At 52.1% G+C, this 19,221-nt stretch overlaps 2 protein-coding genes across 2 annotated transcripts; one reads left to right on the plus strand and one right to left on the minus strand.

The window, feature by feature from the left end:
• Positions 1-8,523: 8,523 nt before the first annotated feature.
• LOC131215884 (ecdysone-induced protein 74EF-like) lies at positions 8,524-9,459 on the minus strand. Its single transcript, XM_058210279.1, has 4 exons — positions 9,379-9,459; positions 9,131-9,304; positions 8,747-9,069; positions 8,524-8,671 (listed from the first exon to the last, which is right to left on the minus strand). The coding sequence occupies exons 1-4, from the start codon at positions 9,457-9,459 to the stop codon at positions 8,524-8,526; spliced, it is 726 nt and encodes a 241-aa protein (XP_058066262.1).
• Positions 9,460-11,013: 1,554 nt separating this feature from the next.
• Positions 11,014-11,859, plus strand: LOC131215885 (U7 snRNA-associated Sm-like protein LSm11). The gene is made up of 2 exons (XM_058210281.1): positions 11,014-11,305; positions 11,387-11,859. Exons 1-2 carry the CDS (start codon positions 11,014-11,016, stop codon positions 11,857-11,859), a joined length of 765 nt encoding a protein of 254 aa, XP_058066264.1.
• The last annotated feature ends 7,362 nt before the right edge of the window (positions 11,860-19,221 follow it).

The following is a 19,221-nucleotide window of genomic DNA, read 5'->3' on the forward strand; positions in this document are numbered from 1 at the left end:
TCCACTTCTAAACTAACATCCGGTCGCCTGGCCTGCCATCAAGTGACCCGACGACCACTCGAAAACTATCACTCGCTTTCCACCGCATCTTTGCTCAATATTCATACGGCGCGTGTTGGGACCCCACCGTAATGGACTCACACACGGATCGTTAAAACTCCCATTGAAGCCGAATCGATGCCGGGAAAGCCCAACACTCGAGCGGAGAAAACCGTCCCGTAAAAGGTAGTAAAATTTTAAGGCAGTAAAAATTCTGCTCGCGTCGAGAGAAATGAAGCAGCGCAGCAGCAGCCCAGTTGGCATCACAGACCCATCCAGGATGCAGATCGCTGCACCACCGTACATGCCCGATGGCGATCCTCAGGACACTGCGACAAACCCGTCCACCAGATATAACCGCTCGCTTCGCCCGCCCTGCATGTTGTCAACGGAGTTGTCGTAAAAAGCCAAGTGCCCCGAACGGGCTACGGCCACGGCAAATGGCTATTAAATTGCCAGAACGCCCGGCGGGGTGAGTGGCAACGTGCGGCTGGCGAGCTAAATAGCTTCCTCCCGGCGCTCCCGGATTCCCGGCACGGGCGGATGTTCCGATTGCCCTGTTTTGGTCCGCAGCACCATCTCCAGTTGACTCCGGTTTCGGTTCAATCGGTTCCAACGCTACTATCTGGTGGAGTGCGCTGCGTGTGGCCGGGCAGGGCAGGGCCGGGTGGTGGCATCCTTCCGTTGTGGCATTTTATTTGGCCGTCGCCGCCCTTTTACGACTCCGGCTTCGGGGTCGGGTGTCCTGTGTCTCGGTTGTCTGGCTCAGTCTGGCCGGTCACTGGTGTCTGTCTGTCGACGGTGACAGTGACAATGACTCTCTCTCTCTCTCTCGCTCGCTCGGTCCGTGTAAAGGATACTAAATTTGGAAGACGACGACGGGCGGTTGATAACGATGATGACGATGATAATGGCCGGTGGCTGGGGAACAGCCAGCCAGCCAGCCACCCAGCCAGTGGTCTGATGGGATTCCCGGGAAAACCTCATCCCTTCGCAGGACTTTCCAGTCCACGTTGAGACGCCTCCCTTTCTAATCAATTTCGTGTCCGTTCCCGGGAGCTTCGTACGGCGTCTTGGGCTCTCCGCTTCAAGTCCTCCGACCCATCCGACCCAATGCATTTCCCTCGGCAGGATCCGCGTCGTCGTCGTCTCCGTCGTCACATTTGCTGTCCTATTTTCCGACGATCGGTGGCCACGGGAACGGAACGGGGATTACCGGCACGTCCTCGCAGCGGCCGGCCGGAGCGGAGCGGTAGTGGATCATAAATTTTATTGCTTTCGTCTGCTTCTTGTCATTATTCTACTTTCGCGCTGCGCCACCGTTCGCTGCGGTTCGACCCCCAGGTTTCGCTAACGAATTCCCTGGTTTCCCAACATTATTATTATTGTTTTTTTTTTCAGGTCGATTTGGGGTCCCAAAAAGAAAAGCGGAGAGAGGAATGTGGCGAGCATAAACGGGTTCGGGAGCATAATTTTTCATTTACCTTCCCTCGCCGGACCGGTGCATGCGATGTGCAGAACACACATTTTTCGGTTTACTTTATTCGCCTGCCCATAACTCTCTCTCTCTCTCTCTCTCGCTTTCTGTCTCGCTCTAACGGGCATCCCGATCCACCGTTGGGTTCGATCTGGGGAGCCCGGGGGTTCGATTTTCTCTCGGGAAGATATTCGCGCACCAGTTCTCCGGTGCCAATAATTTGCATAATATACCGCGAGCTGCCCCGTGCTATTCAAATTTTCCCGCTTTCCCAGCGGGACGGGGACGCATGCCCGGAATTTTATGGCACGGGGCCCCCTCCCTGGAACGGAGCTCCATTCGGGAAGGTCTTTGTCCTGGTTCTGTGCATGCGACCTGCATACCGAAACCGGTGAATGTGATCCGGATCCGAATACGCAACGGTTTTGGTCTCACCACTTTGGTGTGCATAATACGCTGCTTTCCGGTGCAGCGACACCGGCGACGAGTTGATCGGTCTCGGCAGGACACACGACACCCAGACACCATGATTGCATGACAATTTTCCATTTTCCTACCGAGCGCCCAGCGGACCGAGAACTAGACCCAGAACTAGACCCAGACTTTCACTATCTTTTCCATCTCGACCTCGATCCGGTTTTTCCTCTCCGTCGGGTTTTCCCGTTTTCTTGTTTGCGCCACCCCTTTTGGGGTGGCTTCCTGCCCGCCGGGTGAATGGTTTTGTTTTGCCGTCTTCTTGCGCCCTGTCTCATGTCCTGGGGCCCGTCGCCAGAATGAAGTGCTATTGTCTTTCGGGCTTCGGGCCCATTCCAGGCTCGTGCCCCAGGTCCCCAGGAATGTCGCCCAGGTCCGGCGCCCTGTAAACCTAGACGCGCGATGGTCCTTCAAATGTCGACGACCAGGACCAGGACGACGGTGACGACGACATTTGCAATGTAAAATTTTTGACAGAAGAAGGAGCGCGTCTTTTAAAATTCTGGGAAGTACGTCCCAGCGCTTCATGTACAATTAAGAAGGGAAGGATCCTCTAGGAGATTGAGTTCCTGTTTCATTATTCAAAACAGGGATGTTGCGATTGAGCAAGACTACAAATTACGGCGCGATGAGAGGGTCCCAAGATAGTCTACCGTCCTCTTAACTAGTTCGCGGAGTAACTACACCACGAATGCATCCTGTTACGGCAACTCTTCTACTCAATCTGCAGGCCACGCTTAATTCTATGTTGCCCTAAAACAAACAACACCGAGTCGGAGCGAAACAAGAATCCAATTAACATCAAGTCAACGAGAAGCTCTGCGAAGCTTTTATCTGCGAGCTTCCATCGGTGCACCGGGGCACGGGGACGGCTTCGTGTCACTCCGTTCACGGGGGGGTGCTCCGTACAAAGTAGGACAACCTAGGCTAGCGCTGCCAGTGCCTGAGAGCGCTTGAGAGGTAAAAGGACACGTGACCTTTATCGGACCGTGTCACTCGCCGCGTGGCGCTGCGTGGCTGGCGCAAAATCTAGAATCGTGTCTCCGATCGCGAGTTTGGCCCCAAAACATGGCGTCCAGGACGGACACGCGTGGTATTTAGAACGCACCGCTTTGGCGCGTGAGAGTGTCTACCCTTCGACGGGAACACGGGCTGCAGGAGTGCATCGTTTACATATTGTTTTGGCGAGCGCCACGGACTGCGCCATTACCGTTACGCCAATCACGCCGGACACTGAACCCCGCGTGCGTGCCGAAGGATACCTCCGGTTTTGCCCGGCGGGATGTCCGGTCAGTACATCCAATTTTTGGAGGGGGCCTCCTCACCCGCCCATTCGCTGTGTTGACCTCAATTAGTCGGTCGGCCACAAATCAATTGCACCAGCGCCGTGACAGCACCACGCACCTCCAGTCCGCCAGCGCGGTGTCGGAAATTCCTGGCATACCAAAAAGTGGAGTGGAGTGGAATGGAGTGGAGTGGAGTGGTTTTCCATTTCAGTATCCTGGAGTAGCGCCGGCCGGTCGCTAGCCTCCCACGGGCAACACGGGCGGAGAATGCGAAGCTGGGACCCGCACTAAGCTCTGCGCTAGACATGCAGACACCCGTTAGCGATCGGATTCGATTTTCCGAATGACAGCTCAATCTCACTGGCCCGTGGTCCGTCCGTGGTTTGCATAAATCGACACCGGCCGGCCGTCGAAGCAGTGAGCCGGAGGTGCTTTTGACAAGCCCCCCTTGCGTTATGACGGATTATTGTGAAATGCTCGCCCCTAATTAATCATCGACCGATTCCGATTCCGTCGAATTCGGATCGGAGTTTGCTTTAGAAATTGATTTAGCGACTCAGGCTTTCGATAAGTTGACTTTTCACGTCGGGACATTTGGCAAATTAGATATATTGTTTGGTTCAATCAAGAAGAAGGTACCTTTACCCGAACTGTGGTTTTTTAAAAGGTCAAAACGCCAGCCTTCGTCAAAATATCCTTAGTCAAATATGCTCAATCTTTCATTAAATAATGCTCGAACGAGTTCTGTTCTACGAAAATTGTTGACAAACCAATTGAATGTTTCAAAGGTCAAGTGTTCCACCGAAACACTTAACTATGTTACCACCAAGTCCCCCTTACTGAAGTCAAAGAAGTGTTCGGGTACGGGTCTCAAAATAAATCATTGCCTCGGCCAATCGACCAGCCGAGACACAATGTGCTCAAAAACAAACATACAATAACATACAAGCAACATCGGTGACGGGCGCGTGGAACGCAGATTAAATCGTGATTTTGATCGATTATCCCCGAACGATCGGCTGCCCGGTGGCCCCAGCCAGTTCAGTCTCGGTGTGGGCCATGTGTGATTGGCGCTAATCGCGGCCTGGTGGGCCCAAGTGTCTCGCGTGGGGCTGCAATTAATTAGTCGGAAATGACTCCATCTTGCGCGCGAGACGCAGACGGGTGGTCGCGGACTGCGGACAACACCTTATCCGCCACGCACCGGTTTGTGGCCGTTGGGCTGGCGACGGAGAAGGATCCAGTTTGTGGGTCGCTGTTGTTGCTGTTGCCTCAGCCACAATCATAATTGGCTTCCCGTAAAGAAAGTCACCTTCGCCGCACTCGCTTCGATTGATCGATTTTACAGGTGGATCCGGTGATCGTTTCGGTGGGAGGACCAGAGATGGTGAGTGAGAGAGAGAGAGAGAGAGAGAGAGAGAGAGAGAGAGAGAGATGGGGAGAGAGAGAGGGGCTCACAAACGAGCGATCCGAAGCGGGCTAAAAAATGGTCACCCGTTGGCCAGTTAACCGTGACCCAGTGGCGAGGCCCTCGCCCCGGTCGTTACCGTTGCCGGTGACACCAAACTGACCGCACCTTCCAATCCATCCCCCTTCCCCCGCGATCCTCCTTTGCGCCCCCTCCAAGCTGATCACGTTCACTCTGCGACGGAGCGAACTTCCGAAAGTGTCAACCGAACGGACTCAGGCGACTCGAAAACAGTGACTCCACGCCAAAAGTGGACGAATCGGAAAGGCAGAGAAGTGGGAAAACGAAAAAAGGAGACCAGAAAGAAGGCAGCGACTGGTTTAAGAGAGCTCCTGCTGATTACGCTTTGCATTTCCTTCCTCGATGTGACATAATTGTAGGTCATGTCGTGTTTATTATCGTTTCACTTCCAAACTTAATGGCAGCGCCTGATTGCAGCAGCTTCTTGAGATAAGTACGTGACCTTCGGGGGTAGAAATGATCGGTTTTCGTGGGCCCGGGTCCACTGATCGATCCTGGTTCAAACTTTTACCAAATGGCAACACAAGAGAACCGAATATCCACTAAGTCTTCCCTTCAATTGATGACTACATTTAAAGGACTCTTTTTATGTATTGAGCCAACTGATTGCGCTTCGACGCCGCGAATCAATCACGTGTCGTTTCGTTTAAATATCACGGCAAATTTCAGCTACAACATGTCGATCGGGTCGTGCGGGTCCAGCGATACCGACCGGAGAATGGCAAGCTCCCTCCCGTGAACATAAAACGTTGACCCCACTCATTGCGCAAAACGATTCCCCATCGTGACATCGTGGGGCCGGTGGCGTGTTTCTGCAACCTGAGGGGAGGAATTCAACGGAAAGGAACCCACCCTCGGGGCGATGCATTTGCCCCCGCCGGGGTGACCCTTACGGTGGTGGTGAGAAACCTACACAATCGGAGGCGTTATTAGGCTGAAGATGTGATTCTTCACACGATCAAGCACGGCCACTGGTCGGTGATGTCTTCAAGGTATCGAGCAGCATCTTCGAACGGGTTTGACCCTTTCGTGGGCCTAGCCCCTTAGTAATTGATGCTTTGCTTCATCAAATAACCGTAAAACATGCGGCTGCAATTACGTTAGTACTATTAAACTGGCAAAAGACGGTCACCAATAAGTGATCGATTCACAAAAACTAACGTTTCCTTTCTCATGCGCCTTGGTTGTGCAATCGTCAGTGGGTCAGCGCCCATAGACGACGGCATGCGTATCTGCAAAGGCGAACATGACTCTAATGATCTCTAGCAAACTGCTGGAAGAAAGCGAAAAGGCAGAAGAAAACGGAAAGAGAACCACACTCAAATTCAGTCTTTTGACTCCCTGCTGGGTTGTCGACCCTCTTAACCCAAAGTCTGCTCAAGATGACTGTCGACGAAATATCAGAGGCCGCAAACGATCGCCGTGCTTCTCGGCCAGCTTCACAACATCTGGCCGCTAGAGGCTTGTACCTCTTACGGGCGACAAGACAAGACACCCAAACACCCGCCCTGAACACATCCGTAAAAAGACACTGAAAAATTGCAAACCAAACACGATCGTGCCCAACGCACCACGGACAGCAGTGCGCAGCACCGTGAACTAACGCGCTCGTGACTAATCCACTTCATTTTCACACTATTTTCGCTTCATTTGTCATCGATTGTCGCACGTTGATGTCACGAGGAAAATCCAGACCTGCAACCGGTACATTTGTCTCGCAAAAGTCAACAACGCAGTGCCTTCGGAGGGTTTGTTTTAAACAAACATCTCCCAATCAACGGTCTCGAAGAGCGGATGATTGAACGAACGAAAACAAACGAAATCGAAACTAAATTGGCGGAAGTGGTTCCGGGGTTGCCGGGGTTCCCCCTCGTGTCGCATCCACGATCGACAGGAAGCGCGCGTAACGCAGGAAAAGAGCTACGATGCCCCGAGGCTCGTGATAAATTTGACTTCGTGACACACATTTCTTCAGCATCCCTCCCGGGACTCGGCAATTTGTGGTGCCCAAAAGGCAATCGTCACTTCCGTTTTGCTGCAACGATCTGTTCCACTTTTCAGCACGTTTCTGCATTTTTAATGGGCAGTCGAAGCATACGAAACATACTCAGTTACTGCTGAAGACACAGGAGCGACGGTCTGCCCGAAACAAAAAAAAACGGTCCAAATTAAAGCGTTACACAATCGTCATCACAACGAAGTTCTTCGCGCACCACCCGGAGACCCGGAGCACCGGGACACCGGGTATTTGATTGTTTCGTAAGATCCGACGGGAGAACCGTGAGTCGATGGACGGTCTGCAGTGGCCTGGAGCCCTAGCCTCTAGCCGGGGGCGATTTGTCCGCCGCGATTCGATTGGATAATGTCCGGCCGTGGCTGGCGGTGCGCTTCAATTAAAGTACGCACGTGCAAGCATTACGAGCGCGAAACATAAAAATTTAATCATCCGATCAAGCCTTTCGAACGGGGTTTCAAGTTTTGTTGGCTCCGAAATGGCGTCGACACGTTTAACGATCCTTGCGTTAAATACGATAGGGGATCGGATGGAGCTGGATCAAAACAAATGTAGCGAACGGTCGAAATCACGATATTGATCGATCTTAAAATGGGATCATATAGCCAAATTCAAATTTTAATAACTTAACCCATCAAATGGCGTAAGCTTGCGCAGCTAAAACTGGAAGGGTTTCAGGAAGAAATCTCAATCATTATTCGGCCACAAGAAAGAATCATTATTCGGCCACAGGCAAAGAATGCGCAACCGAATCATGTTGCAACTCCGTAGATCACAAAATATGTCGTACACGTGATGCGGTTCCCATGAAAGTTCACTCACCCTGTGTCAGATATCTAATACCCAAGGCCCGTTTTGTTACGATTTACGCTGCCACAGACCAGTCAAAGCCAAAGGCGTATCAAAACTCAACGAGCCCAACGTGACTCCCTTTGTACGCCATGGTCTTTGACAGGAAAATGCAAACTTAGCGGAAACGTCCGAACGATAACAACATCGCGGGTGAAATTCGTCGCCCAGAAACGGGGCTCTGGTTCGGGCAAGAAAAACCTGCCCAACGGCCATCGGAAATTTGAGCCAGCCAAACCGGGCAACCGAAACTTCCATTCAGCGCTGCGCATACCGTAGGCCGACCAACTCAATCCAAACCCCAAACAGAGCTTTCTTTTAACGGATGCAATCGCACTTTTGCTGACACTCAAATTGGCGTCGCTCGGACAGTGCACTTGACCTGAACTGCCGTATCGACAGGGTACTTCCCGGTTAGTCCAGGAGCTACACCAAAACCCCGGGCCGAAATCGGAACCCAACGTGCGACGCAGTCCGCAACGTTAGCATGAGTAATGAGGAACCTTTCCTGGGTTGGCAATGGGTTAGCATAATCGTTTTTTTTTTACTGTAAATCCGATCGTCAACGGATCGTGGCGTGGAGGGTAGTGTGTCGGGACTGGTTTTGATTTATTTTTCACACTCATCAAAAACATTTGCGTCGTTCCACGGCGCATCGCATTGCACGACCGTTCAACGGTTTGTGCTTCCGTTTCGGTTGCTGTTTTTTGCGATAAGTTGTAGTAATGAACCTGTTACCGTTCTCTACGTCGTGTTGTTGCGTTTTAATAATCGGCTATTGCGTAGCTAGAAATTGGGGTCGATACGGGGATCGCTCAAATCACTATGAAAAGACTTTAGTTCTAACAGATATGTAGTATTTTCAATGTTTTTAAAAACCATTTCGAAATGACCGTTAAATGAAAGCAAACGTCCCACCTTTGATGACGATATCGGGCGGCTTTCCGGCTCTGCCTCCGTTACTGCTACTGCTGGTGCTACTGCTGGCATGGTTGCTGCTGTTGTGATGATTGTTGCTGGACGGCACCCCTAGTGCATCGAGGCTGGTAACGACATTCGGATGGTTGTGTTGATGGAGAAGATGTTGTTGCTGCTGCTGCTGTTGTTGCTGCTGTTGCTGCTGTTGTTGCTGATGGTGATTCTGCAGGATTTTTTCGGCAAGCAGGGAGTTGTTGAAGCGGTTCTGTTGCAGCAACCCTTGTGCCTGTGCTAGGAGCAACTGTTCCTGCAGCTGGTGTGTGGTAAGGCCACCGGAACCCACAAGCTGATCGTTCGAGCAGAGCCGCCCCAAACCGGATCCATCGAGCTCGTTCGAATCGTTCACGGATAGGGCGCTCAGCTGGGCGGCCGCCGCAGCCGACGACAGGAACTGGCTGCAGTTCTGGAGGAAGATCTGGCCGCTCGATTCCTCATCGAGCTGTAGATCGTTATTGTTTTCCTCCTGCAAAAGAGAGCAATCGTTTGAAATGGATGTGTTACCGTTTGGTCAGTTGGGGACTTACGACTTTGATTTCGGTTGCTGGAAAGTCCTGAAAGAACTGTTCCAGTTCGAAGGTGTTTTCCGTCAGCTGCCGCAACAGTTCGTCCGAATCGTTGTCCAACTGTTCCTCGAGCGTGTTCAGATCACAGCCACCGTTTGCCAGTTCCGCCGTTTGGCTTGCCGTTTGGTTGCTTTCCTGTGTGGTGAAAACAAAGTAAACCGTGAATTGCAACAACCGATCGAACCGATTCGAGCAACGCTTGGGTGTACCGCTTGCAGACACGCCTGCAGATCCACCATCCGTCCATCGTTGTCCGGGGACCACAGCAGCTCATCGTCGATAAATGGCATCGCCACAATGGCAGAGCCACCCCCGCGGAGACTCGCCAACGCCAGCCTTTTGCACTTGGTTGCCCCCCAGCCACACAATTCCTAACACTCACTAGAAAAACCGCGAACGAAATACACGAACGCACGCACGCACGCACTCACTCACTCGCGCATTCACTCGTCGGATAAAAGCGCACTCGGGACACACACCGCACGGCGCGCTGAATAGGAAAGCTTTTGGGTTCGGAATCGAAGCTTTTGGGTTAGCGATCGGAGCGTTTCGGTCGCGAATGGAAGCGTTACTCGTCGTTACTGCTTCGGACGGTAGCGCCCTCTAGGCGACGGTTGCTGCCACCATAGCCCCGAAGCGCCGGGTAGGTATGCAATTTCGGTTTGGCAGTTGAACACGTTGCGGCGAGGCACTTTTTATCTCAAATCACAGATTGCTACGATCGTTGGGCTTTTCGTGCGAAATATAATCTTGCCAAAGTAACGAAAATGATGTCCGCGGAGATTTCTGATCACTATCGAACCGCTCACGTTGTCCACCGGCGGTCGCAGTCCGATTGGTGGCGATTTCGGAAACGTTACACTCTGGGCAAGGTTTGGCGCTAGGTGCATTTTCTACGCTCTACGTTTGGCTCACGCGTCAATGGAAGGAAGGCACGTGTTGGCAGTGGGTTTATCGCTGGAACGAGAAAAAGGGAAGACGTTAAATCGGTAAACGCTATGCAACACTTCTCACGGAAATGATATGCGCAAGGACGACCTTGTTAAATTGATCTTACATCCTACACCGCATCGACTAGAATTATTTCCCACTCCCGCCGCAACGCAATCCGCGGCCGTCTGGGCACGGCATTACGCTGGCCGTCGAGTTGCGCGCATTATGCAAGCCCAGCCAGGAATCTAATTAACAGGAATCATCGCGGCTCCCAAGCAAACATGTTTGGATACAACTCGTTAACAATCGTCAAGGCTAGCCTGGCGTCTCGAAGGCACGGCAGGACCAGCCGCCGATAGTAAGACGATCGGTGATGACGGCGAAACAATTCAATTAGTTGCATTCTTTCCGACCGCCCGCCACCATTGCCTTCCTGGGTTTTCACCCCGACCGCGCTCCATTTCCCGTAGCGGAAAATGTCGATGTCGAGCTTTCACTTTCGATCGGGTAATGGCACACGGCCTTCTGTCGTGTCGGCGAGGCCAATGTGCTGTCGGGACCGTTCATTGGCATTGAAATCGATAGTTTGTACGCGCCACCCAGTAGCGAGTAGTGAGCGGAGCGTAATCTAATAATAGTGCCCGGGACCGGACGACTCATGGTGCGCTAGAAACCCGCCCAGTAGCGACGTGAGTGACGGAATAGTTTAATTACATCACTGCAGTGCAACCGACGATTCGAATCGTATCGCATGTGCTGCCATCTGGATGTGAGATGCACGAAGAATGACAGCTCGCTTCTTTTGGCTCTGTTGCCGGCTGTCAGAAACATTCTGACAGCCGGATTTGTTATCATTTTACAAAGATTCGCGCAAGTTGTTTCGTTGGTTTTTTAAACTATCCGCTTTGATTATGAGTGAAAGTGATTCCGATGGAACGAGCAGTAGTTCCGAGCTGGACGCCACCGGAAGGCGCTTCAATCCTCTGAAAGCCCTCTATTCGGCCAAAACGAAGGTTCCGGTTGCACGGGCACTTCTACACGACAACGTGCAAACTTTGGAGGCCAAACAGACGACCCTTGGCGGGTTCGAGCAACCGTTTAATGCGGTACGTTTGAAGCAAATCCGGGAGGCCGCTGGTTCGAAAAAGAAGAAACTAGATGCAACCAGCGAGATTCCCAAGCGAAGATTTGAGCCGTCGCAAGGTAAAACAGTACGCAGCGCCCTGAAGGTCCTTTTTGGCGGTCCACAATCACAATCTTTCTTATCATTCCCCCACCACGAAGGTCTCGTCAAAGTAGAACGGCCGATGCGACACAGGCGGAACCTTTTCAGTCGCCTCGAAAAGTGCACCGAAGGCCCACTGGGCGCGCTGAAGCAGTGGATGGATCAGAGAACCCGCGTCCGGGTCTACATTCGCAAGCAGAAAGGCGTCGGGGGGCACGTATCCGGCATCATCGAGCTTTTCGATCGCCACTGGAATCTGGCCATTAGTGACGTGGAGGAATCATGGAGTCGCCGAAAGTTTCGTTACTCCGCGAACCGGGTGGCCGGGCTCGGAGAGCCCCAGGACTGTAGCGATCGTCTCCGTCAGCTAGGCATCACTTTGCCGACGGTAAAGGTATGTGAGCAGCAGAACAATAAAAAGTATGTGATATGTACCCGGGCACTTCCGCAACTGTTAGTTAAAGGCGATCACGTGGTGCTGGTAACGCCGGAACCGGCCGTCGTGCTGAAGAAGGAGGGTAGTAAAGAATAAACAAACTTAATTCATAACGCTCGACGTTTCACTGCCGATCGTATCGTGCGATCGTGTGCAAAGAATCACTTTCACTAACCGTCGGTCCTTCTTTACGTAGAGCATCATCCAAAAGCATCCCCACACCTGGCCACTGGCTTCTACCGAAATCCGGCTCCGGCAACGTCCGGAAAGTGTATTGCCCTCGCGGGCCACAGCACAGCATAGGCGCCGATCCGCCTTCCACTTGGTAGCCACCGGCGGCGGGTGCAGCGAGCAGATAGAGAAAAAAATCCGTCCGATAGAAAGATGGAGAAAGTTGAAATCATTTCACTTTTTACACGCCAGCCAACCGGGCAGCCGCAGTGGCCGCGGCGGCCCATCGGTTGGCTTAGGCCAGCTGGTTTGCCTGGTGCCAATGCACGATGCAATTCTATGCTGCCCGTCTCGTCACAGGAGGGGGCTCCTATCTCCGGGTGCATTGGCACCACCATGGGGGAATGCGATTACATCTTAGCGCGGGCTGGTGGCCACTTTTATTACCGCTACCGATGGGGTCGATAATTATGGGGTGGCGGAGTGCAGAAAGTGCCCAGCACGGCGCGTGCTATTTCTGTCGTGCCGTGGAGTTAGCTCACACGTGCATTCACGGGGCTTTCGATCACTTCCGCTTTTGAGGATCCGCCGCCGCAGATCGTACGGCGACACGTTCGGCTTTGGGTTTTTACAAGCTCTTCCTTCACAATAGATATTTGATGGGTTGAAAACCAGCTCAACCCGAGTCGAGAAACCGGTTGGGCGGATCATCGGGAAGCAAATAAAACTGCATCGAAAAGGAATATGGTGTAATCGATGCCCACTTTTGTTTTCAGTATCAACCACCTCCGACGGCCATCTAATCGCCCGTCCGTCACACTCCACCACACTCCGAAACACGCAATGCTTCCCACAAGACGCGCATCCGGCGTACCGTTAGCGCGGCCCCGTTCACCGGAACCACCGACCGAACGAAGGAGGGTGCAGGTGCAACGGAATGCACTTCGCCGCATTGCGTGAGGTGGTGCATCGTCATTTACGCGCCATGACGGCGGTATGTTGCGCACGATGGAAAAGGTCATTTTTCTTGCCGCTTTCGCCGGTTTTGTTTTGATCGTGATCTTCTTCGTCCCCGGGCCGCTAAAGGGCACAGCACGGGCCGTGGAGCTGCTGGAAAGTGCAACAAACTGCACCGGAACCGCCGATCCGGAGGGCGGAAGTGAGCCGCGAGATACGAAGCGTACGAAGAAACGAACGGCAGCTGTACGACGACAGCATAGATAAAAGGCGATAAGTCGGCACAGACGAACGAACGGAACGAAAGAGCGAGAGAAAGACGCAGATAAGCGACCATCCGCCATTCAGCCAGCATCTTCAAGGGGCCGCTTTTCTCAGATTCGCATCTCTGTGAGTGTGCATGATGGAGTGCATTAGAAAGGTTGGCGCGCTTTGCGCCGTGTTACCGAAGTGCATTTGGAGTGCAGCAGGGAAAGGGCATTGACACGACGACGGGTGCACTGCCACTGCATCGGAAATGTAGCTCCTTTCGGGCACGGCTTTGTTATTTAACATTTTTGTTTCCAATTTACTTTTTAGTAGTTAATTTAGTTTTCGTGGTTCCAGTCGCATGTTTCTAGCCACAAACAATAAATAATGTAAATGTATCGCGTTCAACCAGAACCATTAAATCAAAACAAATGGCCCATAAATCACAGATTGCCCATGGCCTTGTAACACGTGTCTGTGGCAAGCCGTTGGGATATTTTAACCCAGCACAAAAAACCCAGCAAATTCGCTACTTTCACTCGCGTCTAAGGTACGGTTGTTGTGCCACAAAAAAAAGCCCGTGTGCGCCACGGTGCCGCTCCCCGCTCGAGCGTTAGATTGAAATAAATTAAATAATTACACGCGCCAAGTAAGCGCACATTCTCGGTTCTCCGCCACGACGCCACACGCGCTGTGGGCGATGTCGGTGGTTGTTGATGTAATCCTGGCCGTAAAATGGTCAACATTCCTTGCGCCTTGCGCGCGCTCGCGGGCAAGAGAAATCGAACCTTATATGCGGGGTCCGGCATCGATCGGTCGGTTGCTCCGGAAGCGGGTTGGCGATCCGATCGGGAGGCGATACCGTTTGCCGTTAGGTTTTCTCCGCGACGACACGACGACAATGTTACTCAGAAGTTAATTACATTTTTTTTTCTAATTCGATCGATTAGTATTCTAATCGACCCATCGACCCTCGCGTATCTCACGCCGGCTCCGGCTCCGGCTCCGGCTCCGTGGGGTTGGTTGACTGATTTATGTATCAGTGCAGTTTTGCGGTTCTCCCGGCAAGCCCCGAGTGTCGTTATTTATGCAAATTGGCACGATGTTCACTACGGGCCCGGCTTGCATGCTGACCCCGGCCACTTATGACAGGTCGTTTGTCTGATACCGCTGGCCGCACATCGGTCCACACAGCATCGGGTGATCCTTCGACCCGCTCGGTTTTAAAACTGTCGAACTCTACGCGCGCTCTGCGGCGGGGACACGGCGAACTTGACGGCGGAGTTGCCGTGACTTTGCCAGTTTACGCGATGGAGCCCGCGCTCAATGTCGATGGCGTTGGGTGCATGTTTCACGTTTCGCGACGTACGCCGCCTGTTGAGCGACGTTTCGCGACGTACGCCGCCTGTAAAACCTGTTGAGCGAACGAAAACGGTTTCCGCGTTCGGCACTGAGTGTTGGCTCTTTTTTTGGGCTCGTTTTATGGTGGGGCCCATTTTTTTTGTTGCTATTCGGAGGGAGATACAATCACTGCATTCACTATTGGCGCTCGCGATGGCGATCCATGCTCCAGGAGGTTGTATGCGAAGCTGTGTTCTGCATCGATCTCTCCTGGTTTCAGCACATATGTGGCCTTGTTTAAGCGGTTTCGAGTTGATTCGATAATTTTTTGTAAATGGTTTTATTTTGTTCGATTTTTCAATTTATTGCCACAAATTAAAGATCTGTTTAGGTTGTTAAATTCATGGAAAGCAGCTACCAGTATTTGGTCCTCAGGTGTAAGCGATTAAATAATTAAGCAAATTTAAATGCTTTTAGACGTTTGATTCAAATAAAGCTTAAGTAAGTCAGCTCGCCTTCAGTTAACTTTCTGCGACATCGAAATTTAAAGTATCGATTCCTACGTCCTTATTGCTTCAATACTACGATCTAGCGAACCTTGCATCCTGATGCTGTGCCTTGATTAGTCGAAATCATTCCTTGGATCAGCACCTACTCTCGGCAAACTCTGGCCTGGACGGCCTTGGACTGTACGAAAAACTCACGGGACGGGATCGAAATTTTAATTCCACATTGTTGTTGATTTTGGAAAAGATTTAAACACAAAAAGGTACCAATTTTGAGACGTAATTTCTAAGTAAAAAACAAAAACAACACCATCGCAGCATAATCTCGCTGCCGCGCAGCGCCACCCAAAAGATGGAGCTTTGTTTTCTGTTTTGCTGCGGGTGCCTTTTGTTGAAGCATTATTTCCTACTTCCTCGTGGCACGCAGGAGGGCCAACTCCACCAGCGGCAACCGAAGGGTACCGTAGAGCTCCGAAAACTGCAAAACTCCAAAAATGGTACGAAACCGTCACCTACCCCCCCTTCCGGCCACCAGTCGGCCGGTTCTGGTTTGACCGCCAAACGGAATGACGGTGAGCAACTTAAAATTTCAAGATCAAAACCCCCGCCGCCAATGAAACTTTCGTAAGGTCAACCAGCAGCAGCAGCAGCAGCAGTAGTAAGCTCACACCAAGCACACCGGAAAGCTGGCCGCGCTGTAGGCGAAGCCAACCATCGCTTACCCGTTCACTCGCGCGAGGAAGAGGTAGCAGTTATGGCGGGCCTATTCACGCGGCGAGACGTAGCATCAACTCCCCGGTCCCGCACCCGCCCCACGCACCCTTGCGCCCGCGATCATCATCACGGCACACGGCGCTCACGGTCAACATCAAGGGGGAAACCTTGATCGTGACGAACAACGTGGGGCCGACCGCCACTACTCACTCACGCACGGCGGCGACACGCCGGTCTCCTTGTAGACGCCGCACGATCGATCGCGATCGATGCGAGTGAATGTTTCGCACAACGCAGCACCTCTGTCTGCGAGTGTTTCTAGTTTCCTGCCCCGTGCTTTGCGTTTTGTGACGACCACCAACAATCGGACGATCCGCGCCAAAACCGTAACTGCGCTTCCGATATCGCTCACAGCTCACAGCCGTGGTGAGTCGTGATGACGACCTTGCCATTGCGATCGCGTATCGATCGCCCCACGAGGCACGTTTGCGTTCTATTGTTTGCCACGGGCAGCACCACAATGAATGGGGGACGCATTTAATTTTAAAACACTATTTTTGTGGGTAAACCACCCAAAAGCGATGATTTGCATTTCAAATTTTGTGGCACACTCGCGGGCCCGGGCCCCGGTGGTTTGATGTCAGCTTTAACAATTAGTTGCAGAAACGGGCCACAAAATAAAGGCCAACTCCTAGCAAAACCAACAAAACCGTGCAACTGTAGCCGGGCCGAGCGAGCTTCCCGTTCCCGCGATCGACATTAAAATAATTGCCCAAGGCAAGGCCCAACGAGCGAGCGGCTTTCGAAAGCACTCGGCTTCGTGATGTAGCATTAGGAAAAATTAAAAATCGATAATCGCACGGTGCAGTGATAATTTTGCGCGCGTACAAATTAATGGGCCAACCCGCCAGCCAGCCAGCCAGCCAGCGAACCCAAGTAATGGGCGATAATTGATTGGCAAACGGTGGAGGCGATCACTGCGAATCTGCGATCCGCCGTGCTGGCGATCCTGGGCTGTTTTGTGCCGTCATTAATCGCGTTTCCCGCCTTCGCGGCAGATTGTAATTATTTCATTTAGCAACAAATCCTTTCGTTTATGTGATCTACAATCATGCTCCTGGGGCTATGCTTCGCACAGGTGTTGAGTTCCGTGAGATCATTTTCGTGATCGTTTTTAAATTGTAGACCAACATTGTCTGTGGGGGACACTTGAACCACATGGACACTGAAAATAAACGGCCGTTAGCTGGTGATTTTCCCTCACGATGGGTTCTTAGTCCCTATGAGTCACGCGGAGCGTTTGAATGGCTTCCGATGCACTTCCTTAAACGTCAGACAAACATTGGCGTGCTTCGTAAATCGTTCGAAAAAGTAAACTTCCTTTGCGAGTGCAGCCGCACTTGCGTGGCGCAGTAGAGTGGTTGTCAATCATTTTACAAGCGCGCACGCGGTCCTTCGCGGCCACACGGAACTGGTTTCACGATTTTGACTTTATTGCCCCGCAGCTGCGGGGAGGCGAGGGGAGCTCCTTCTTCAGCGTTCAGCGGGCCGGGTCTGTGTGCGTTTCGCCGTTCTGCATAATGTCATAAGGCCGCTGGCGTTTGCTCAAACAAACGGCCAGTTCTTTTTTTATACATTTAAATTTCCAATTGCCTCGCGTGATTATGTCACACGTACGATCGTGAATTGAGTGATCGGACGATCGTCATCGAACACGGCCGTGTTTCCCTGTTAACCTTTGGCGCATACGGACGGGTAATATAAGGTTTTTAATGGCCCATAAATCGACCAGTGGGAACCATTTTATGTGGGACTGTCGAAGAACTTTTCACAGAATCGCCGCAGATGATGCAGTCGGGTGTGGCCCATCCCGGCATGTATTTCGCTCTTTATGACGCTCGATCGTTTTCTAGAACCCATTCGGGGATTCATTCGAAAGAGTCCCAGCCCTTAGGCGGACCTACAACACCCAGGGAAACGATCGTAAACGTGTGATCCTTCAACTTCGCGTATGATGGATCGCTTTGACGTGGCCCTCCGCCCCTGTCCTTGGCATTACGAAAGCGACGAAAGGGTGAAAGGATTCCGGCGTGTAAAATGTTAGGTCATCACGATCGCCGATTCCCGGTCAGAATTTAGCACCCGGCTCGCGTGACTAATCGCTCGATTGGCAACTGGCAGTGACTCGCCACCGAGACGATGAGTCTCGGTGGCCGGCTACAAATTGCCACTGCTCGCCATTGTTGTCTCTCGCGAATTGGTGCAATTTATTTTTACTCTCAACTCTTCGCGTGCCTCGGAAGTAAAACAACGACCCGGGGGACGGATGGGTGCAGTGTGCTGGCGGGGAGGAGGGAACTTGCACTGCACCCGGCTGCACCCGGAGAGTGCAAGTGCGCCCCCTCGAAACTCTCGGGCTCGGGCTTCTAATTCTATTCTCGTTGCGTTACGCCACCCCGTCGCCGGCGCGTGTGCGTGGATTGTCCTTGCGCGTGGATGACGCGACCGGACCAGGAACCCCACGTTCGACCACGCCACGCCACCGCTCCTGGACCGGACCTGATCAGAATGTCCCTGACGGTTGATTGTTGCACCCGAACGACGCTTTGTGCTACGGTTTTTAGTACTTTCCACCGAGGAGCGGTGGCCTATTAGCATAATTAGTTCTAATCGCGCACAATCGCACCCTGCGCTGAGCTGGTGACAAACAACACGAACGGGGAGCCGTTTGCGATTGTGGCTCACGCGTGTCGATTCCGAGAAAACAGAGTTCTAGGAGAGAAAGCCACGGATGCAATACTACGCTCACACGTGGCCTGCGATTTACGATCTAATTGAGTTACATCGACGCATATCGAGCAAGAAAGTAAAAGTTGCGACGCAACTTTCGGAGAACACTGAGCACCTTATATTGCACCATGCATGATTCATTCCTCTTACTAAAGAGACAATAACACTAAAAATAAATTATTGTAATAAAGTACTAAAACTTTATTCACTTTACAGGCAAAGAACCAGTTTGACCATCTGCATTTATTATCGTAGAACAAATTCCGATCCACTTGGATGACGCAGTCCCCAGCTGGCAGTGAGGGTCACGGCAGTGAATTATGGACCTATGCGTAACCCCATCTTCGTGCGCGGGGTGCTCTGTTAGATCATCTAAGTCCGACGGTCACCGTTTGACCCTGAGGGCGGTCCGTGGCCGCACACCGTTCGCCACACTTCCGGTTCCGCTCGCGTTGCCCCTGCTCAAGGAGCCGGCCAACCTCCTTGAACCCTTCAGCGCGCGAGATCGTTCAGCTCGCACACTAAACGCGCTAAGCCAATTGGCCAAGTGAATTGGTTCCTCGGAGGGGCCCCAATCAGTGGGACGTGTGACTGTGTGACTAATTTTCCGATGTCGCCGATGTCGAAAGAGCAAAAAGTGGACCAAAAATGAGGCGACAGAAAAACAAAAAGCCGAGAATGAAAACAAATAGCACGCAGATACTGAAACCGGGCAAACCGGTTCGCGTCT

This window comes from Anopheles bellator, chromosome 1 (assembly GCF_943735745.2).
Source record: "Anopheles bellator chromosome 1, idAnoBellAS_SP24_06.2, whole genome shotgun sequence".
In the NCBI taxonomy this organism is placed as follows: domain Eukaryota; kingdom Metazoa; phylum Arthropoda; class Insecta; order Diptera; family Culicidae; genus Anopheles; species Anopheles bellator.